At 47.5% G+C, this 22,500-nt stretch overlaps 1 protein-coding gene across 1 annotated transcript in view; it reads right to left on the reverse strand.

The window, feature by feature from the left end:
• Positions 1–876: 876 nt before the first annotated feature.
• WDR90 (WD repeat domain 90) overlaps positions 877–22,500 on the reverse strand; it is a 71,427-nt gene continuing 49,803 nt past the window's right edge. Inside the window, exons 29-43 of the mRNA XM_040356311.1 lie at positions 19,306–19,382; positions 19,093–19,195; positions 17,257–17,378; positions 16,960–17,119; positions 15,890–16,080; positions 14,793–14,961; positions 14,593–14,704; positions 12,483–12,654; positions 12,265–12,387; positions 10,739–10,904; positions 10,069–10,199; positions 9,024–9,167; positions 6,315–6,434; positions 4,567–4,651; positions 877–1,775 (exon numbers count right to left, since the gene is read on the reverse strand). Coding sequence (XP_040212245.1) covers positions 1,618–1,775; positions 4,567–4,651; positions 6,315–6,434; positions 9,024–9,167; positions 10,069–10,199; positions 10,739–10,904; positions 12,265–12,387; positions 12,483–12,654; positions 14,593–14,704; positions 14,793–14,961; positions 15,890–16,080; positions 16,960–17,119; positions 17,257–17,378; positions 19,093–19,195; positions 19,306–19,382 — 2,033 coding nt within the window. The 3' untranslated portion in view covers positions 877–1,617. The remainder of the gene's footprint in view (positions 1,776–4,566; positions 4,652–6,314; positions 6,435–9,023; positions 9,168–10,068; positions 10,200–10,738; positions 10,905–12,264; positions 12,388–12,482; positions 12,655–14,592; positions 14,705–14,792; positions 14,962–15,889; positions 16,081–16,959; positions 17,120–17,256; positions 17,379–19,092; positions 19,196–19,305; positions 19,383–22,500) is intronic.

Genomic DNA, 22,500 nt, shown 5'->3' on the forward strand with positions numbered 1-22,500 from the left:
TCCTGTTCAGCCAGGAGGATAGGCAATGACCCGGCGATTCCTTCCCCATGCCTCCCAAGTCAAGGTCAGTCTCCCACGGAGGGGTGTCGGTGGATGGCCGCCGCGTTCTCCTACATCAAACGTGTGGGTGCTTGCGACGATTCTCATTCGCCGTCCTTCTTCCACGGAGGAGGGGGGGGTTGGGGGATATGTGGCGTTAGTTTGTAGCCGCCACTGTAGTCAGTGGGGTAGATTCAGGTAACTACGCTATAATTTACGGCGGCGCAGTGTAGTGTATTTACGCTACGCCTCCGCAACTTACAGGAGCAAGTGCAGTATTCACAAAACACTTGCTCCGTAAGTCGCGGCGGCGTAGCGTAAATGGGGCGGCGTAAGCGCGCGTAATTCAAATGGGGAAGGGGGCGTGTTTTATGGTAATATGTGATGACCTGACGTGATTTACGAACGGCGCATTCGCCGTTCGTGTACATATCCCAGTGTGCATTGTTTCCAAGTACGGCGTAACGACGTATTGGTTTCGACGTGAACGTAAATTACGTCCAGCCCTATTCGCGAACGACTTACGCAAACAACGTAAATAATTCAAATTTTGAAGCGGGAACGACGTCCATACTTAACATTGGCTGCGCCTCCTAATAGCAGGAGCAGCCTTACGCCAAAAAAGCCTTAACGCAAACGACGTAAAAAACGAACGCCGGGCGCACGTACATTTGTGAATCGGCGTATCTAGGAATTTAGCATATTCTACGCCGACAACAACGGTAGCGGCCAAAGTTATATTGCACACAATTCTACGCCACCGCAATCAAGTTACGTCGGTGGAGGAAGCTTATTTTTTCAGCGCAACTGCCTTTGTGAATCGGCGTAACGCTACGCGGGCGTGGAATTCAAATTACGGCGGTGTATCTGGAGATACGCCGCCGCAAAAGGTACCTGAATCTACCCCAGTGTGTCTGTCTGCTCACACTTCGTATGGATAGGCAGTTACGCAATGACAGGAAGACTCAATGAACTACCTAGAGCGCTCATCAGCACCATGGTTGTTCATAGGAAACTACAAGCCATCAGCAAGTGAATGGCGCGGCGGGGTAAGCATAGCCCAGCAAAAAAAAAAAAAAAAAAAGATGTGCGACAGTAGGTGTGGGGAGAAGATCCCCGGCCCGCTGTCACAATGGGGGATTGGAGGGGCTGCTGCTGCTACAGTAACACATTACACCATGAAAACGAGTGTAACATGTTACAGAGGGTGAACTCTGAATAGCAGCCAATGACGTAAACCCTAGAGAAATCCTGGTCTTATAAAATACCAATTCCCAAGTTTTTCAGGGACATTTCATGCGAATGTAACTTTTTTGAATACAATCAGAGTGACTGCAGATCCTTGGGATGGCTAAAGGTCCAACCATACCAGTCAGCTCCTGCATTTGGTTTTCTATCCAGTAAGTGCACAGGTAGTGAAAAACCCACAGCAACCAATCACAAAATCATCTTCTGCTCACCCGGCCTCTAAAACTTCTGATTGGATGCTATGGACTATTGCCTGGCATACATTACAACAGCTCACTGGGGCCGCCATATTGTAAAAAAGTCCGACGATCTGCCAAAATAATACAGGAGTTAGGAATGTTGGATATCCCAGACGAGGACTTGGTTGTAGGACGCGGTGAAGAGCAGGTTGCCCGTTGGCGATACTCGGCATAGATGAATGCAGTCATCGTGTGCAGAGAAGTCTTGCTGTGTGCCAGCCAAGGTGTCGATGATACGCAGAAGCCTCTCTGTGAAAAAGGAAAGAAGTCATTTATAGTGGAACTTTAGTCTGAAAATGTAAGTCCTGCTAGATCACCTCAGGCTGGATCCCTTTACAGGTACAGTGGAGCCTTTTTTACGAACATAATCCGTTCCAGGAAAAAGCACTCGCATATCAAAGCGAGTTTCCCCATAGAAGTCAATGGAAACGAAGATAATTCGTTCCACATTGACTTCTGTTGTATGCAATACTGCATGTGGCCAGAGGTGGGGGGTGCCGGAGAGACTCGGAAATACTAAGGCCCCGTACACACGAGAGGATTATCCGCTGGAAACGGTCCTCCGGACTGTTCCTGCGGATAAATCCTCTGGCGGATTTTGATTTGATGGTTGTACTAACCATCAGATCGAAATCCACGCGGAATCCATCCGCGGTGACGTGTCGCGCCGTCGCCGCGATGATGACGCGCCGACGTGCGCGACGCTGCAAGATAAAGACTTCCACGCATGCGTCGAATCATTATGACGCATGCGAGGGAGAGGAGCGGACGGATTGATCCGGTGAGTCTGTACAGACCACCGGATCAATCCGCTGGACAGGATTCCAGCGGATAGATTTCTTAGCATGCTAAGATATTTATATCCGCTGGAAATCCGTCGGCTGGAATTTTTTCCGCCGATAAATGTCCGCTCGGACGTACACACCACCGGATCTATCCGCTGGAACTGATCCGGGGATAAATCCCAGCGGATAGATCCGGTGGTGTGTACGAGGCCTCAGAGATCGTTCAGCTGATACGGAAACCCCCGGAAAGGCTCGGAAACAGTATTTCCGAACGGCTCTGGCACCCCCGCACCTCTGGCCAAATGAGTTGCTGCACACCGCAGAGGCTTGAATCCTGTTTGTTTTGCGAGACCAAGTCAGGATTTTAAAAAAAAAAAATTGCGAGCAACGCGGTTAACGAGCGTTTCGCAATCTGAGGTTCCACTGTATAGTTGTGTAAAATATTCAAAATAAGCTCCTATACTGTTTAAAATCCAGCAAAACACTGTTTCACCCTGCTCTGCACATGCTCAGTTGCTCTCCATTTTTAGGCACTGTGCCAAGTTTGTAGAGGCCGATCTGCAGAAAGCCCAAAGATGTACTGCTGCTCAGGGGCTCTGGGCTTCAGCAAAATGGCAGCCTCCAGCAAGAAGAAATGGGAGCAATGCTGGAGGCAATTTATAGCATAAACTTATTTTGGTAGCATAATTATTAATCTGGAATGTACGCTTCCTATTTTATTTATTTTTTTATCACGTTGTTATGGGCAAAGTTCCACTTTAACCACTTGACACCCGCACGCCGTCATATGACGTCCAAAACGGGGACCTGTTATCCTGGGTGGACGTCATATGACGTGATGGGCTTTGCGGGGGGGATATCTCAATGATGCCTGCACCCGGAGGCATCATTGAGATATCATTTTTTAGCGGCGGCGATCCTGCGCACCGTAAGAACGATCATAGCGGCGGTTCCGCCGCTAGATCGTTCTTACAGGCGGCGGGAGGGGACATCCCCCCCTCCCGCCGCCATCCGGTGCTTCTCCGGGCTCTCCCGTCCCACCGGGGGCCCGGAGAGATGATCGCCGTCCGCCGGATGTTTGCCATAGAGAAGACTGGTGACGATCTGGTCACCAGTCATCTCTATGACCGTCGGAGGCCCGGGCGCGATGTGATGACGTCACGCCCGGGTCCCCGTAAGTAAACAAACCGCAATTGCGGCTAGTTTGAATGAGATCTGTGAATTTTTTTTCACGATCTCATTCTTTCCAGCCTGCAGGAGAGATGTGGGGTCTTATTGACCCCGCATCTCTCCTTAAAGAGGACCTGTCACACACATTCCTATTACAAGGGATGTTTACATTCCTTGTAATAGGAATAAAAGCGATTGAAAAAAAAAAAAAGTGTAAAAAAAAGTGTAAAAAATAAAGAAAAAGGTAAAATAAAAAAGAAAAAATAATAATAAAAAAATTAAAATGCCCCTGTCCCCGGTAGCTCGCGCTCAGAAGCGTACGCACACGTAAGTCCCGCCCACGTATGTAAACGTCGTTCAAACCACACATGTGAGGTGTCGCCGCGTGCGTTAGAGCGTGTGCAACAATTCTAGCACTAGACCTCCTCTGTAACTCTAAACTGGCAACCTGTAAACATTTTAAAGTGTCGCCTATGGAGATTTTAAAGTAACGAAGTTTGGCGCCATTCCATGAGTGTACGCAATTTTAAAGCGTGACATGTTAGGTATCTAGTTACTCGGCGTAACATCATCTTTCATATTTTACCAAAAAATTGGGTTAACGTTACTGTTTTGTTATTTTTTAATTTATGAAACCATTTTTTTTACAAAAAAAAGCCGTTTAAAAAATTATTGCGCAAATACGGTGCAAGATAAAAAGTTGCAATGACCGCCATTTTATTCCCTAGGGTGTCTGCTAAAAAAACATATATAATGTTTGGGGGTTCTGAGTAATTTTCTAGCAAAAGAATGAGGATTTGTACATGTAGGAAAGAAGTGCCAGAATAGGCCCGGGAAGGAGGTGGGTTTTAAAGCCCGGTATTGAAGTGGTTAAGAAAGGCATGCCATGGCAAGGAAAACAAGCAAGACTAAATGACAAGTCAAAATCAGGTACGGATTTTTTTTTTTTTGGAGGGGGGGACTCTTTACATCTACCTGGAGTCTAGCTGTAAGCAGTATACAGACAACTCAGCCTACCAATATTATGGCAGAATGAGGCACAAGTGATACTCTTGTCCAGAACGACATTAATGTATTGAACCTACCGCCGCTGCCCAGGGCAAGAAGTGATGCTGCAGGCGACATAGACAGGGAGGTGGCGAAGTGCGCCAGAGGAATCCTCAGCAGAACCTGCACAGGACAAATAAAATTGATAAGAGCACACAGATCATACAGCAAAGCCAAACAAAAAGAAAAAAGGTCCAGAAGGTAGTGACAATTTGTGAATTTGCTGTGCTAGGAAAATACAGGTGTGCTTCTGAAAATGCTAGATGCCTGGCTGCATTTGGCGCCATGACTTCCCGAGCCATTGTATATATACACATACATTATATATATATATATATATATATATATATATATATATATAAAAAATAAAAACCCACACATGCAGCCAGTGAAGTCCAAACTCATGGTCCCGGATTCACGTAGGAGAGCGCATCTTTGTGCGGGCGTAACGTAGTCTATTTACGTTACGCCTCCGCAACTTTGACAGGCAAGTGCCGTATTTTCAAAGCAAAGTTGCGGCGGCGTAGCGTAAATAGGCCGGCGTAAGCCCACCTAATTCAAATGTGGAAGATGTGGGCGTGTGTTATGTAAATGTATTGTGACCCCACGTAAATGACACTTTCTCCGAACAGCGCATGCGCCGTCCGTGAAAGTATCCCAGTGCGCATGCTCCAAATTAACCCGCAAAAAGCCAATGCTTTCGACGTGAACGGAACTTACGCACAGCCCTATTCGCGAACGACTTACGCAAACGACGTAATCGACGGAAAATTTGACGCTGGCCCGACGTCCATACCCAACATTGGTACGCCTCATATAGCAGGGGTAACTTTACGCTGGAAAAAGCCTAACGTAAACGACGTATCTGTAATGCGACGGCCGGGCGTACGTTCGTGAATTGGCGTATCTAGCCGATTTACATATTTCTAGGCGTAAATCAGCGCACACGTCCCCAGCGGCCAGCGTAAATATGCAGTTAAGATACGACGGCGTAGGAGACTTACGCTGGTCGTATCTTAGAGAAATTTTGGCGTATCTGATTCATTGAATCAGGCGCCAAGATACGGCGCCTCAGACTCAGAGATACGACGGCGTATCTCCTACGTGAATCTGGGCCATGGTCTCTCTATACTTGTTCCTGGTCAGTAATTCAAAAGTGCTGACCCTATCCTGCTTAAATCAGGGTGACAGCCAGACAGAGAGCATTTTACAAAGCAGAGAGCAACAATGGAAGCTTTCCCATTTCTCTAAACACAGAATTAAAGTGTTACTAAACCTTCACTGTATATGGTCTCCCACAGTACACAGAACATGGAAATACAATTATTTTAGTAAATATAACCTGCTTGATACCCTTTCTCATCAGCAGTATATAGCAGTCTTGTGACTTCGATCAGTGTCTGGTTAAAGATTGTAGGAGGAGTTTTCATGACTGTCCTATGAGGTTGCAGAACCCCTAAACCCTCTGTCTGGACAGTGCGGATTGGCCCTGTGCTGATCACATGCACCCTCCCAAGAAAAGAAAAAAAACTCTCTAGCAATAAACATCAAACTGAGCATGTGCAGCCTGACTCCACAAACTATCTTATCTGGAGATGTTTTGGGGCAATGCAAGAAGGGGAGGACCAGAGAAGACAGTATCAAAACAGTCTTCATACACAATTCAGAGGATTAACCCCTTAGGTTCCACAGTGAGTACAACAAGCATGTTTTACTGCATATACAGACTGATTTGGGTTTTAGTAACACTTTAAATTTAGAGCAAACAGTCGATAGAGTACATTACCTGTTTCTGAGCCAGGGTGTAAAACAAAACTTCCTTCTCCAACCCGAATCCAGTGTACACCACGGTGCCCAAATGCCATGGGCAAAATGCTGCCAAGGTGGGCAAGGCCAAATCGGGGTCCTTTGGATAGAAATACCTTTTATTTTAACCACATTGCATAATAAAAGGATTTCTATACATTTTTAAACACTTTAAAATAATGTCTGGGTTCTATTCGGCGCAATAGCTTATTCATTTTTATTTGGATTTGCATGTGGATCGCCCTAGATCAGAGGTCTCCAAACTGCAGTCCTTTGCTTGCCTTTATCTGGGGGACTATCCCTCCCACTAACACCAATGCTGGGGCACTTTCCCTCCCACCAACACCAATGCTGGGGCACTATCCCTCCCACTGACACCAATGATGGGGCACCATCCCTCCCACTGACACCAATGATGGGGCACTATCCCTCCCACCAACACCAATGCTGGGGCACTATCCCTCCCACCGACACCAATGCTGGGGCACTATCCCTCCCACCAACACCAATGCTGGGGCACTATCCCTCCCACTGACACCAATGATGGGGCACCATCCCTCCCACTGACACCAATGATGGGGCACCATCCCTCCCACTGACACCAATGATGGGGCACTATCCCTCCCACCAACACCAATGCTGGGGCACTATCCCTCCCACTAACACCAATGCTGGGGCACTTTCCCTCCCACCAACACCAATGCTGGGGCACTATCCCTCCCACCAACACCAATGCTGGGGCACTATCCCTCCCACCAACACCAATGCTGGGGCACTATCCCTCCCACCAACACCAATGCTGGGGCACTATCCCTCCCACCAACACCAATGCTGGGGCACTATCCCTTCCACCGACACCAATGCTGGGGCACTATCCCTTCCACCAACTCCAATGCTGGGGCACTATCCCTCCCACTAACACCAATGCTGGGGCACTTTCCCTCCCACCAACACCAATGCTGGGGCACTATCCCTTCCACCAACTCCAATGCTGGGGCACTATCCCTCCCACCAACACCAATGCTGGGGCACTATCCCTCCCACCAACACCAATGCTGGGGCACTATCCCTCCCACCAACACCAATGCTGGGGCACTATCCCTCCCACCAACACCAATGCTGGGGCACTATCCCTCCCACCAACACCAATGCTGGGGCACTATCCCTCCCACTAACACCAATGCTGGGGCACTATCCCTCCCACTAACACCAATGCTGGGGCACTATCCCTCCCACCAACACCAATGCTGGGGCACTATCCCTTCCACCAACACCAATGCTGGGGCACTATCCCTCCCACTGACACCAATGATGGGGCACTATCCCTCCCACTGACACCAATGCTGGGGCACTATCCCTCCCACCAACACCAATGCTGGGGCACTATCCCTTCCACCAACACCAATGCTGGGGCACTATCCCTCCCACTAACACCAATGCTGGGGCACTATCCCTCCCACTAACACCAATGCTGGGGCACTATCCCTTCCACCAACACCAATGCTGGGGCACTATCCCTTCCACCGACACCAATGCTGGGGCACTATCCCTCCCACCGACACCAATGCTGGGGCACTATCCCTCCCACTAACACCAATGCTGGGGCACTATCCCTCCCACTAACATCAATGCTGGGGCACTATCCCTTCCACTAACATCAATGCTGGGGCACTATCCCTCCCACCGACACCAATGCTGGGGCACTATCCCTTCCACTAACACCAATGCTGGGGCACTATCCCTCCCACTAACACCAATGCTGGGGCACTATCCCTCCCACCAACACCAATGCTGGGGCACTATCCCTCCCACTGACACCAATGATGGGGCACCATCCCTCCCACTGACACCAATGATGGGGCACTATCCCTCCCACCAACACCAATGCTGGGGCACTATCCCTCCCACCGACACCAATGCTGGGGCACTATCCCTCCCACTAACACCAATGCTGGGGCACTATCCCTCCCACCAACACCAATGCTGGGGCACTATCCCTCCCACTGACACCAATGATGGGGCACCATCCCTCCCACTGACACCAATGATGGGGCACTATCCCTTCCACCAACACCAATGCTGGGGCACTATCCCTCCCACCGACTCCAACTATATCCTCCCCCTAATGTGCCCACTGTCGCCAAGACAATTTCTACTCACAATGACTACAGTCTGGCCCTTCTCAGTCAACTGGCCCTTTGTTTAGAAAGTTTGGGCCCCCTGGCCCTAGATAATGCCCATGTGTGATCCTGAGCCTTAAATTCAAAGAATGAAAAATCAAAATGAATGAAAAGAGCTGCACAGGAGCCTAGATGATGCTGGAAATCCTCCAGCTAGGAAATGAGGAGGATTCTATTTGATTTGCTGAAGCTTCCAATGCACATTGCGAGAAGCTCACAGTGTGCACAGAAATCAGAGTAAGCCATTTCAGCACAGGAGAGGAGCAAGTACAAGTGTGCCAGACTAAAAAGGGAAGTCTGGAGGGCTCAGATTTAATCATGGTGATCACATGACCTGTAGTTACAGATCGATCAGGCAGGGTATGGAGCAGCACTGTACAGGAGTCTGCTGAAGGTAAAACCGAGAAGCATGGGGAACTTGCTGGAAGGATGTAGGATGGAGATTGGCTAAAAAAAAAAAAAAAAAAAAAAAAAGGTAAAAACACACATTAGGGATACTTTCGCCTCACCTCCTCACTGTCCGGAGCTGGGAAGCTCATCCAATCCAACAGCTCGCATTTATCCTTTGGCCAATCAGAAGCCCAGATGCTTACACGCCTGTCCTGACTCGCAGCCAACCAGACCTCTCCTCCAGGTAGGCCCAGTTCCTCAGACTACACAAAACAGGAAAACATTGTGATTTAAAAAAAAGGAGACAACTTTAAAAGAGAAATCCAGTCTAAACAAAAATAGGCAGATTCGCAAAGACTTACGACAGCGTATCAGTAGATACGCCGTTGTAAGTCCGAATCCGCGCCGTCGTATCTTTAAGCGTATGCTCAAATTGAGATACGCTTCTCTGTTGCTAAGATACGACCGGCGTAAGTCTCCTACGCCGTCGTATCTTAGCTGCATATTTACGCTGGCCACTAGGGGCGTGTACGTCGATTTACGCCGAGAATATGTAAATGAGCAAGATACGCCTATTCACGAACGTACGCACGCCCGTCGCAGTAAGCTACGCCGTTTACATAAGGCGTTTTGCAGGCGTAAAGATAAACCACCAAAAAGATGGCGCAGCCAATGTTAAGTATGGACGTCGGAACAGCCGTCGAATTTCACGTCAATTGCGTAAGCCGATTCAGAATGGGGCTGGGCATAGGTTAAGTTCACGTCGAAAGCATTGACTATTTGCGACGTGATTTTGAGCATGCGCACTGGGATACGTCCACGGACGGCACATGCGCCGTTCGTTAGGTGTGTCATTTACGTGAGGTCACGAGTCATTACCATACAACACGCCCACTACAGCTTACTTTGAATTACCCGCGCTTACGCCGGCCCATTTACACTACGCCGCCGTAACTTAGGACGCAAGTTCTTTGTGAATACAGTACCTAAGTTACGGCGGCGTAGTGTATCTGAGATATGCTACGCCCGCACAAACTTAAGCCAGTGTTTCTGAATCTGGCTAAAAGTTTTCTAAAGTTTTAGCCCCGCCTCCTAAGAAAAAAAAAAAAAAAAAGAATCTATGACCTTTTGTGTCTCATAGAATCTCTCCATGCCAATAGTTACCCTTCTACGTGAGCACTGAATAGTGCTGATGGGGGATCCTTTGTGATCACTTAGTACTCGGACCGTCATTCCTGTACTGGTGCTGCTGATCGCCATCAAGCCATCCTTTCCACCCGATATCAACACTTCACCTGCGTCAGAGACACGACAGTCATTGGTGCTCCCTCTATAGCCTAGCCCAGGACAGGTTAAAGCGGGAGTTAACCCGACATTTTTTTTTTTAACATTAGATTTGTCTAGAGGAATCGGGTTACTTACCGTTTTAGAGCGCGATCTTCTCCGCCGCTTCCGGGTATGGTCTTCGGGACTGGGCGTTCCTATTTGATTGACAGGCTTCCGACGGTCGCATACATCGCGTCACGAGTAGCCGAAAGAAGCCGAACGTCGGTGCGGCTCTATACGGCGCCTGCGCACCGACGTTCGGCTGCTTTCGGAAAATCGTGACGCGATAGATGCAACCGTCGGAAGCCTGTTGGAAGACTGTCATTCAAATAGGAACGCCCAGTCCCGCAGCCCATACCCGGAAGCGGCGGAGAAGATCGCTCTCTAAAACGGTAAGTACTGCTTCGTTTTTAAAACAACTAGCCGATTCCCCTAGACAAAATGAGCCTCAATCTAAGGTTAAAAATGTACTTTTCGGGTGAACCTCCACTTTAATGAGGTCACTTACCGCTCAGGGAGAAAGCAATGGCGGTGACAGCACAAGGGTGCGGGTGAATCTTCATCTCCATCTCTGTTTTGGACACGCTGAAGATTCGGATGGTCCCATCGCTGTACCCAGCGGCGATCCTCTGGCCTGATGCACTGTGGGGGCTCCAGTCAAGACACAAGCAGCTCTGTGCACAACAGTAAGCATGTTATAATAAATTAACCACTTCCCATCCGGGCCTATTCTGGCATTTCTCTCCTACATGTAAAAATCAGCGTTTTTGAGCAAAAAAAAAAAAAAAAAAGACACAGAATCCCCAAACAATTATATATATATATATATACAGCCCTCAAAATTTACACTCGCCTGCTCGCATTTTGCGAGTAAATTTTGAGGGCTGGCGAGTGTGGGCTGCCTGGGAGCAGGGGGGGCGAGCAAGGAGAGGAGAGTCTCCGCTGCTGCTGCTGTCGCCGCCGCCGCCTGGTCCCCCCACACTATTGCAGCCAGCGTCCCCCCCACACTATTGCAGCCAACCTTTGCTGGGTAGGAGACGAACCGCCGCGTTGTTCAAACCGCAGGGAACATGACGGCTTTCAATTCAATAGCTGTGTTCCCCACCGCGCGCGTCATATACAGCCCCTCCCCCCTTGTCCGGGAAACTTTGATAGACAGATCACCCATCCCAGGATTGGATGGGTGATCTGTCTATCAAAGTTACCCGGTCAAGGGGGGGGAGGGGCTGTATAAGACATGCGGCGGGGAACTCTGGCTGCAAAGTGGGGGACGTTTTGCTGCCCTGGGGACACATGCTGCATTGGTAGACATGGGCAGGCTGCATTTTTGGGCACAGATAAAGTGTTGTTAATATTTATTTTTATAACTTAATTCTGCATAAAACATTTAAGTGTAATTTCATGAGATTTATGAGGGCGTGTCTAGGGGCGGGACATGGTAGGGGTTGGGCGGGGGAAAATGGTGGCGAGTACGCCTTGAGGCCTGGCTAGTAGCTCAGGACTTTACATTTTGAGATTTTATATATATATATATATATATATATATATATATATATATATATATATATATATATATATATATATATATATATATATATATATATATATATATATATATATATATATATATATATATAAATATATAAATAAATATATAAAAGGGTAGAAAGAGCCAGCAACACTGAAATCCTTGTCACTCGATTGGTAGATCTGAGTGACAATAAAGAAGCATCAAGCTACGACTAAGGCTTCTGACGAAACGCGTCCGTTTTATTGTTACTTTGATGTACCAATAAACCACGCTTCATAGATTTCAGTGTTGCCGGCTCTGTCTACTGTTTATGACGTAGGAGTGTGATGAGATACATCGAGCTCAGGCACCTGTGAGTGGATCTGGTGTATGAATTGGGTTGCCGTTACCTTTCTATCTTCCAAAGTGGTTAAAGGGCTCGTAGACTGAAGACACATTTGAAACCTGAGGTTTAATCTGCCTAGATTTATGCCTTCCCTGGTTCCTACCTTTAGCACCTTTACCTGATTAAGTACTTGGAACTGTAGAAGAAGCTCGAAGCTGTGCAGGGACCAGACACGCACGCTGCCATCCTCCCCACATGTGGCACAATGAGCCTCTCCCGGTGCCACCGCCAGATCTGTCACCTGAACAAGCAATTAAAAACTTGTAACACAGGAAATCAAATAAAAGGACATTACTTTATTAATCCCTCCCTCCGGATGATTCTCTGTCACGGTACCTTGTTCCTGTGACCGCTGATTAGACGGATGCTGGTACTCTCTACCCAGTTGATGTACCATAATGTACCAGCCGTTGTGCCCACAATGCCCATTTCCAAGGCATCATCGAATGATGCGCTGACAATAGCGCCATCTAGTGTCATCTCTTGCTCCATCAGGACAGAAGAGGAACTAAAAAAAAAGACAGACAAGTTTATTGGCCAGCCTTACTACCATGTTTCTTATATAGAGTACATAGAACATTCCTGTCCATATATGTGGGAGGATACCAAAGCACTAGGAAAAAAGAAAACCGCGAGAGAATATACAGAGAGGCCTAGGGGAAACTCTACCTAGGACCTCAGTGCTGCAAAGAAAAACAGCTCTGATCACATTGTACCATTTAAAGAGACCCTTTCACCAGGCAATTCACTTTCACAACAATCGTCCTTTGCTTGCATGATTTAGGCATGTTATGTCCCTGTAAAAGCCCCTCTTGTGTGGAAATCCAAAAGCCTTGAGAGTGTGCCACCCCCTTGGATATGTCGTCCGCACCCCAGCAGACTCGGTACCGTCATTCTAGTGACACTCTATATCAGGGGTAGGAAACCTTTCAGAAGTTGGAGAACATGGAGGAAAGTAAAAACCTGTGGGGTGGGGGGTACTAGGCAGCACCCTAAAAAAACAAACGAAAAAAATCGCCCAATAAAAAGACGGCATGAAGAACACAGTCACATGACAGTAATGTCCTCTGCCCCCCTTTCACATCACTTCCCACAGTAGTGTTCTCTGCCTTCCTTCACATCACGCCCCACAGTAATGTCCTCTGCCCCCCTTTCACATCACTCCCCACAGTAGTGTCCTCTACCCCCCTTCACATCACTCCCCACAGTAGTGTCCTCTGCCCCCCTTTCACATCACTCCTCACAGTAGTGTCCTCTGCCCCCCTTCACATCACGCCCCACAGTAGTGTCCTCTGCCCCCCTTCACATCACCACCCACAGTAGTGTTCTCTGCCCCCCTTCACATCACGCCCCACAGTAATGTCCTCTGTCCCCCTTCACATCACGCCCCACAGTAGTGTCCTCTGCCCCCCTTTCACATCACTCCCCACAGTAGTGTCCTCTGCCCCCCTTTCACATCACTCCTCACAGTAGTGTCCTCTGCCCCCCTTCACATCACGCCCCACAGTAGTGTCCTCTGCCCCCCTTCACATCACTCCCCACAGTAGTGTCCTCTGCCTCCCTTCACATCACTCCTCACAGTAGTGTCCTCTGCCCCCCTTTCACATCACTCCCCACAGTAGTGTCCTCTGCCCCCCTTCACATCACGCCCCACAGTAGTGTCCTCTGCCCCCCTTTCACATCACTCCCCACAGTAGTGTCCTCTGCCTCCCTTCACATCACTCCCCACAGTAGTGTCCTCTGCCCCCCTTCACATCACTCCCCACGGTAGTGTCCTCTGCCTCCCTTCACATCACTCCCCACAGTAGTGTCCTCTGCCCCCCTTCACATCACTCCCCACAGTAGTGTCCTGTACCCCTCCCATGCACAACAGTGTCCTCTGCCCGCCGTCACATCACTCCCCACAGTAGTGTCCTCTGCCCGCCGTCACATCACTCCCCACAGTAGTGTCCTCTGCCCCCCTTCACATCACTCCTCACAGTAGTGTCCTCTGCCTCCCTTCACATCACTCCCCACAGTAGTGTCCTGTACACCTCCCATGCAAAACAGTGTCCTCTGCCCGCCGTCACATCACTCCCCCTCCCACTGTATTGGCATATACCCCCCCCCCCCCCCCATCCCAGAGCAGTGTCCTCTGCTCCCTGAAAGCAGTGAAAGTGCCTTACCCATCCCCCAAAAGCAGTGTCCTTTGTATTTCTCATACCCCCACTCCCCCCCCACACTGTAGCATCCTCTGTTCCCCCCCACCCATGGCACTGTGTTGGTAGCACTTCCTACGTTGCAAGTGAGCATTTTTGCATATACTTTATTTTCCTGCGCATTTACAGGCAACTCTTTAAGTTGGTAACAGGGTCTCTGTAAGGTTAGGTACATCTTCAGTCACCAGGGCTCTCCGTGTTATTTGAATATGGGCGGGGGGGCAGCACCGGGTATTTATCATACGTACCTGGCTTCAGATCCCTTTTCTCTCAGCTCTTGAACCACAGCCACTGCCCAGAGTCTGAGCCGGCGACTGTTACTGCCGGTCACCAGCCTGTTTCCCCTGCACAACAGGACACCTAGTGGAAAAACAACGCATTACAGAGTGCAGCACAAATAGAGATGATCCGCCAGCATGGGGGGGGGTGCTGAATTGCTGACACTTACCGATCTCTCCCTCGTCCGCTTCCCACGTCATGAAGCAGCGGTGACTCTGAGCATCCCACACACATACCTGCCCTGTGCTGCAGCCGGTATACAGCAGGGAGGTCGGGTTATAGGCCATGGAGGTCAACTCAGCTGTGCCAACCTCATCTGGCACCGGAGCTCTGTACACCTGAGGGAACACAGGGGGCGAGTCAATGAGGGAGCGGACAGAAAAGTCTTAAAAAGGGTCAGTTTACACTTGTACAGGGCCGCCATCAGGAATTATGGAGCCCCTTACACAGCTTCAGGCATGGGCCCCCTGGAGCAGATAAACTGGTGAAATTGAGAAGCGGGAGGGGGGGGGCGGCCGCGAATTGAGAAGCGGGAGGGTCCTTTAAAAAAAAAAAAAAAAAAAGAAGAAAAATATATATAAAAAAAGGGGGGTAGCCATCCGGGGCCTTGGGCTATATATATATATATATATATATATATATATATATATATATATATATATATATATATATATATATATATATATATATATATATATATATATATACACATACATACATACATACACACACACACACATACACACACACACACATACATATATATATACATATACACAAATTATTATTATTTTTATAAAAAGAAATTATAAAAAAAAGGGGGATTGCCATCTGGGACCTCTGGGCCCTTTAATAAAAAAAGAAACCTCTGGGCCCTTTATTAAAAAAAAAACACAAAAAAAAAACAGTTATAAAAGAAAAAAAAGGCGGAGTTTCCATCCAGGGCCCTGGGGACCTCTGGGCCCTTTTTAAAAAAAAAAAAAAAACATTTATAAAAAAAAAAAAAAGAAAAGGGGGGTTTGCCACATGGGGCCCTGGGGACCTCTGAGCCCTTTAATAAAAAGTATATATATATATATATATATATATATATATATATATATATATATATATATATATATATATATCTGCTCCCTCCTCCCCCCTGGAATCCGAAAAGTGGAAGTTCCATTTTTGGGTGGAACTACGCTTTAAAGACGACTAATATTTAAAAAAGGAGGTACATAAGAATAGCCAGTGTTGCTTTATAGCACTAAAGTCACTCACCTTCATCTGAGTGGACATTCCCTGTTCCTCTATACGCCAGAAACTCACAGCTCCGGTGCCCACACAGGAAAAGCTGTTGGCATGTGCTGGATTAAAGAATATGGCGTGCACAGGCTGGCATATCCGACTGCTGGCCAACAGCTCATAGGTCCTGGTGCTCCACAAAGCAAGCTTCCCATCTCTAAAGTCACCTGATGGACAACAGAAGAGAAACATGGCTCAGTAATGCTATGTTTACATGTTTGATTCCATAAAGTGCGGTGATCATACTACAAAAAAGCAAAAATAAATAAAATAAAAAGCAGGTAGATAATGTGGGTAGTAACAATGAAATAGTATTGATGCCGTCATGCACACCAGGGAGCTGGGACGTGGTATACAAGTATGAGGTCAAGTAGCTGGCCGATTCTATTTTGCATATGGCTACTGTAAGGCAAGGGCGGACTGACCATTGGGGCTCTCGGGCACTGCCCGAGAGCCCCATGCCACTAGGGGGCCCCATCAGGGTTGCCAGGATCAATAAAACCAGGGACAGTATGTTCAAATCTGTGTTTTTTTTTTTACATCTGTCCCTGATATGTCTAAAACCGACATGCTTTTGATGTGAAAATCCTGAAATTTTAGCTGCCCTGCCTCCTGGCGTAGTGGCCATCTGTAAGCCCGGGGGCCCCATAATCTTCGATTGCCCGGGAGCCCCATGAGTTGTCAGTCCGCCCCTGCTGTAAGGTTATATTGTGTTGTGAATTCACTGTAACGAGTAGCAAAATAACAGTTGAACCCGTCACACCCAACTCCTTCCCAAACTAACCTGCTTGTATACAGCACTTCTATGCCGCCCCTGCCCATTGAAACGAATGGGCAGCGCTCCGGAAGCGCCACAACACGGGCGATTTTAACCCGCTCTTCGTCCGCTATTGGGGGGCAAAAGCGCCTCGCTAGTGGCCTAAAAGCACAGCTAAAACTAGCAGCGCTTTATCGCCAACGGACCCCCGCCTCAGTGTGAAAGTGCCCTTGGTAAATCAACCCTGTGTGTTTTACCACTGCGGACAATGAAAAGAAAGGGTACTGACCAACAGTGATTAGCAGTCTGTCATCTCGGGAGAAGTTCATAGCCTGAACCTCTGTGCTATGGCACTGCAGAATTTTAGTACACAAGCCCTCCTGTGTGTTCCAGATTCTTATCTGACACAGAGAAGAGCCATCTCCAGAGCCAGAGGAGGAGGCCAGGACCTAGAGATAGATGGAAATGGACAGCGTATTACAAACAATGATTAGATGGCAAAACTAAGGAGATAAAACATAAGGGGGGGGGGGGGGGGGGCAGGAAAACTGAACAAACATGAAGGAAGTCTTGTCAATACACTCACCAGAGCATCATGAGTTAGTGCCAAAGTAGAGATCTCCTCTGGATGTCCCAACCAATGGCGCTGTGATCCTGAATGAAGATCCTCCACCACCACTATGCAGCCACATGTGTATGCAAAAAAGCCTAAAAAGATCAGAAGTAAAAAAGAAGGTTCACATACAGTGGAGAGGTTATGAAATTAAAGTGGAGTTCCGCCAAAAAAAATACTGCAGCTGCAGACTTTTAAAATAAGGACACTTACCTGTCGAGCGCCCGCAATGTCCTCCCCCGAAGCCCACCTGTCCCTCGGCTCCGGGTGGAGGCACCGCTATCTTAAGTAAAGGAATCAGGAAGTGAAGCCTTTCAGCTTCATAGCCTGGTTCCCTACTGCACATGTGCGAGTCGCGCGTTCTGAGTGGTCCCCGCTGTCTTCGGTGACCCGTCCGTCTCCCAGAAGACAAAGGGGACGGGTAGGTGGGGCCGGACATGACACGGATCGTTGCGGATATTGCTGCAATATTTCGGTGGAAGTGGGGGGCAAATACCTGTATTAAACAGGCATCTGCCCCCCGCCAAATGTGACTCCGGAGTGGGGGAATCCAAACAGCGGAAGTTAAATTTTTGGGTGGAACTCACTTTAAAGCCCAGCTGAGCCTTCAGGTTAAAATCAGCCAAATACATTTCAAGCACATTGAAACAAAAAAGTAGAAAATCCTGATCCCTGCCAGCAGCTGCATAGATGGACCCTTGCTCTCTGTGGGGAAGCAGTGGTCTCTCTGTAAAGGTCTTACACAACAACCCCTTCTAAGTCAGACCTATACCTCTGCAATTAGCAAGGAGCATATGCTTTGCCGATTTCAGAGATATGACTCCGTAGAGGGTATTGGACCTCTAGAGACAGACCACTATACCAAAGCATATAAAATCCCCCCTACCACCCCATTTTTTTTTTTTATGCCTACGTATTCACACATACAAAATGTAAATGCATGCGTCGCCAGTGTCTACGCATGAAAACGCTAATTGCGATACACGTATACACTGGATTGAGAGCAATAATTCTAGCACCAGACCTCCCCCATTAAACTGATGACCTATAGTCAAAAAATACAGGGTTACATTTGTTGCCATTTCACGGGCACATGCAAATTTAAAGCGGAGCTCCACTGAGAAAAAAAATATTAAAAGCCAGCAGCTACAAATACTGCAGCTGCTGACTTTTAATATTAGGACACTTACCTGTCCTGGAGTCCAGCGCCGATCGCAGCAGAGGATGAGCGATCGCTTGTCACTCTGCTGCTCCCCCCGCCATCCTCAGTGAGGGAACCAGGAAGTGAAGCGCTCCGGCTTCACTGCCCGGTTCCCTATGGCGCATGCGCGAGTCGCGCTACGCCTGCCGATTGGCTCCCGCTGTGTATGGGGAGCCGAGTGTTCCCAGAACACAACGGGGGACGGGAGGTGACGTCATGCCCGCAGTCTGCCCATGACTGTGGCTGGAGGTGGGTGCAAATACCTGTCTTTAGACCGGTATCTGCACCCCCCTCCCCCCTGAAAGGTGTCAAATGTGACACCGGAGGGGGGGAGGGTTCCGATAAGCAGGAGTTTCACTTTACGGTGAAGTTCCGCTTTAGGGTTTGACATTTTGGGCAACCTTTTACTCGGTACAACCTCTGCTTTTATATTTTACCAGAAAATATATTATGTTTTGGTAGGAGTTCTATGCAATCCTCAGGCCCAGTTTTTTTATTTAAACCGTGTGCAAAAAAAAAAACAAAAAAAAAAAACAAACACGCGAAAACGGCTCTGGCAGTGAAAGGGTTAAAGGAAAGAAATTCAATGACAAAACATTAAGATGTACCTGTATCAGGGCTCCAAGCTATGTTCCCTCTACCATTGCCATTATATCCAATGACAGCTTTGAGGGCCAACATCTCCTGGCCAGCTGGAGGATGGCTCAATCCCTGCACAGAACACATGTATGTCACTTGAGAGCCACACAGACATTTATCTTTATATCTATCGCATTATTGAACTTTAGACAAACTAAAAAATTCAGACTGGAGCTTTATACCTTGGCCAGGCTTGAGGTCTTGTATCGAGGGTTGAAATGCGAGTAGGTATCTGGACGTGGCAGGTTCTGCCTTACACCTGTCAACAAAAAACAGACCCGTCAACTGAAACGTCCTTCTGCAATTGTTTTGGGTGTCCCTTTTGTAATAATAGCAATTTGATAAATGTTTGTGTTCATTGCCAGCATGTGTGAATAAGGACTAAAGAGTACCTGTGCTTTGTCCATGCAAAGCTTACTTCTATGTCAGCCCATGCGGCTACTTATACTTCTCTTCCCTATCAGCCCCTCTGCTCTATTTCCCCATGGCAGAGGAAGAGAAGGAGAAGAGAAGGAGGATAAGGAGGAGAAGAGAAGGAGAATAAGGAGGAGAAGAGAAGGAGAATAAGGAGAAGAGAAGAAGGATAAGGAGAAGAGAAGAAGGATAAGGAGAAGAGAAGAAGGATAAGGAGAAGGGAAGGAGGATAAGGAGAAGGGAAGGAGGATAAGGAGAAGGGAAGGAGGATAAGGAGAAGGGAAGGAGGATAAGGAGAAGAGAAGAAGGATAAGGAGAAGGGAAGGATAGGATAAGGAGAAGGATAAGGAGAAGGGAAGGAGGAGAGAAGGAGAAGAGAAGAAGGATAAGGAGAAGAGAAGAAGGATAAAGAGAAGAGAAGAAGGATAAGGAGAAGAGAAGGAGAAGGGAAGGAGAAGGGAAGGAGAAGGGAAGGAGCGGAGAAGGAGAAGAGAAGGAGGATAAGGAGAAGAGAAGAAGGATAAAGAGAAGAGAAGAAGGATAAAGAGAAGAGAAGAAGGATAAAGAGAAGAGAAGAAGGATAAAGAGAAGAGAAGAAGGATAAAGAGAAGAGAAGAAGGATAAAGAGAAGAGAAGAAGGATAAGGAAAAGAGAAGGAGAAGGGAAGGAGAAGAGAAGGAGAAGAGAAGGAGAAGAGAAGGAGGAGGATGATGATAAGGAGAAGAGAAGAAGGAGGAGGATAAGGAGAAGAGAAGAAGGAGGATAAGGAGAAGAGAAGAAGGAGGATAAGGAGAAGAGAAGAAGGATAAAGAGAAGAGAAGAAGGAGGAGAAGAGAAGAAGGATAAAGAGAAGAAGGAGGAGAAGAGAAGGAGAAGGAGAAGAAGAGAAGGAGAAGAAGGATAAGGAGAAGAGAAGAAGGAGGAGAAGAGAAGAAGGATAAAGAGAAGAAGGAGGAGAAGAGAAGGAGAAGAAGGAGAAGAGAAGGAGAAGAGAAGGAGAAGAGAAGAAGGATAAGAGAAGGAGAAGAGAAGAAGGATAAGAGAAGGAGAAGAGAAGAAGGATAAGAGAAGGAGAAGAGAAGAAGGAGAAGAGAAGGAGAAGAGAAGAAGGAGAAGAGAAGGAGAAGAGAAGAAGGATAAGAGAAGGAGAAGAGAAGAAGGATAAGAGAAGGAGAAGAGAAGAAGGATAAGAGAAGGAGAAGAGAAGAAGGATAAGAGAAGGAGAAGAGAAGAAGGAGAAGAGAAGGAGAAGAGAAGAAGGATAAGAGAAGGAGAAGAGAAGAAGGATAAGAGAAGGAGAAGAGAAGAAGGATAAGAGAAGGAGAAGAGAAGAAGGAGAAGAGAAGGAGAAGAGAAGAAGGATAAGAGAAGGAGAAGAGAAGAAGGATAAGAGAAGGAGAAGAGAAGAAGGATAAGAGAAGGAGAAGCGAAGAAGGATAAGAGAAGGAGAAGAGAAGAAGGATAAGAGAAGGAGAAGAGAAGAAGGAGAAGAGAAGGAGAAGAGAAGAAGGATAAGAGAAGGAGAAGAGAAGAAGGATAAGAGAAGGAGAAGAGAAGAAGGATAAGAGAAGGAGAAGCGAAGAAGGATAAGAGAAGGAGAAGAGAAGAAGGATAAGAGAAGGGGAAGAGAAGAAGGATAAGGAGAAGAGAAGAAGGATAAGGAGAAGAGAAGAAGGATAAGGAGAAGAGAAGAAGGATAAGAGAAGGGGAAGAGAAGAAGGATAAGAGAAGGGGAAGAGAAGAAGGATAAGGAGAAGAGAAGAAGGATAAGGAGAAGAGAAGAAGGATAAGGAGAAGAGAAGAAGGATAAGGAGAAGAGAAGAAGGATAAGGAGAAGAGAAGAAGGATAAGGAGAAGAGAAGAAGGATAAGGAGAAGAGAAGAAGAGAAGGAGAAGAGAAGAAGAGAAGGAGAAGAGAAGAGAAAAGAGAAGAGAAGAGAAGAAACCCTCCTGGTGACTTGGAGCTTACACGTGGCAAGGGACTCCCTCCCCACCTCCACATTAAAAAGAAGGGAAGTGACCACTCCTGGGTGACCAGAGCAAAGTTTGAATGAAAGCGAGGAAAGCATAAGCAGCTGATAGACCAAGCATTAAAAAGGTACCCGTTACTCTACCATGTATGGGCAAAGCACAGGTTGACTATATGCAGGATTTTCTACTACAGCCGCAGACCCTTGTAACTCCTCTTTGGGATCTCTTCACCATTATTAAGTCCCGTATATTTTCTCTTCCCAAATCCTGATGAAGGTGGTCTTTCTGAACCAAAATGCATTGGATTTTTAGTGTAGTGGTTGTACACACAAAACACCATTCTTTTGCACACTTTAGTAGATAATGTTGTTATAACCTAATTGGCATGGTGTGTACCTCTCAAAAAGGTCCCTCTCTCTCCCTCTGGATTCTCTTTGCCGTTCCTCCCTCTCTCTCTGATGTGCCTCGCTCTCATGTCTCAAACTCGGATGTCTCGCTCTCTCCGATCTCAATCTCTCTCATGTCTTACTCTCTCTGATGTGCCTCGCCCTCAGGTCTCAATCTCTCACGCTCTGATTTCTATCTCTCTCTCACTACGATGCCTGCCTCTCTCTCTCGCGCTCTCTGATCTCCCTCATGTCTCAATCTCTCTCTGATCTTTAGCTCTCCCTGATGTGGCTCAATCTCTCTAGCGTCTCTCCATGATGTGCGTCTCTCTCTCCCTCTCATATGTCTCTCTCTCCCTCTCATATGTCTCTCTTTCTCTCCCCCTCTCTCTCTCATATCTCTCTCCCTCTCATATCTCTCTCCCTCTCATATCTCTCTCCCTCTCATATCTCTCTCCCTCTCATATCTCTCTCCCTCTCATATCTCTCTCCCCCTCTCATATCTCTCTCATATCTCTCTCTCTCTCCCTCTCATATCTCTCCCTCTCATATCTCTCTCTCTCTCTCATATCTCTCTCTCTCTCTCTCCCTCTCATATCTCTCTCT

Source organism: Rana temporaria, chromosome 6 (assembly GCF_905171775.1).
Source record: "Rana temporaria chromosome 6, aRanTem1.1, whole genome shotgun sequence".
NCBI lineage: Eukaryota > Metazoa > Chordata > Amphibia > Anura > Ranidae > Rana > Rana temporaria.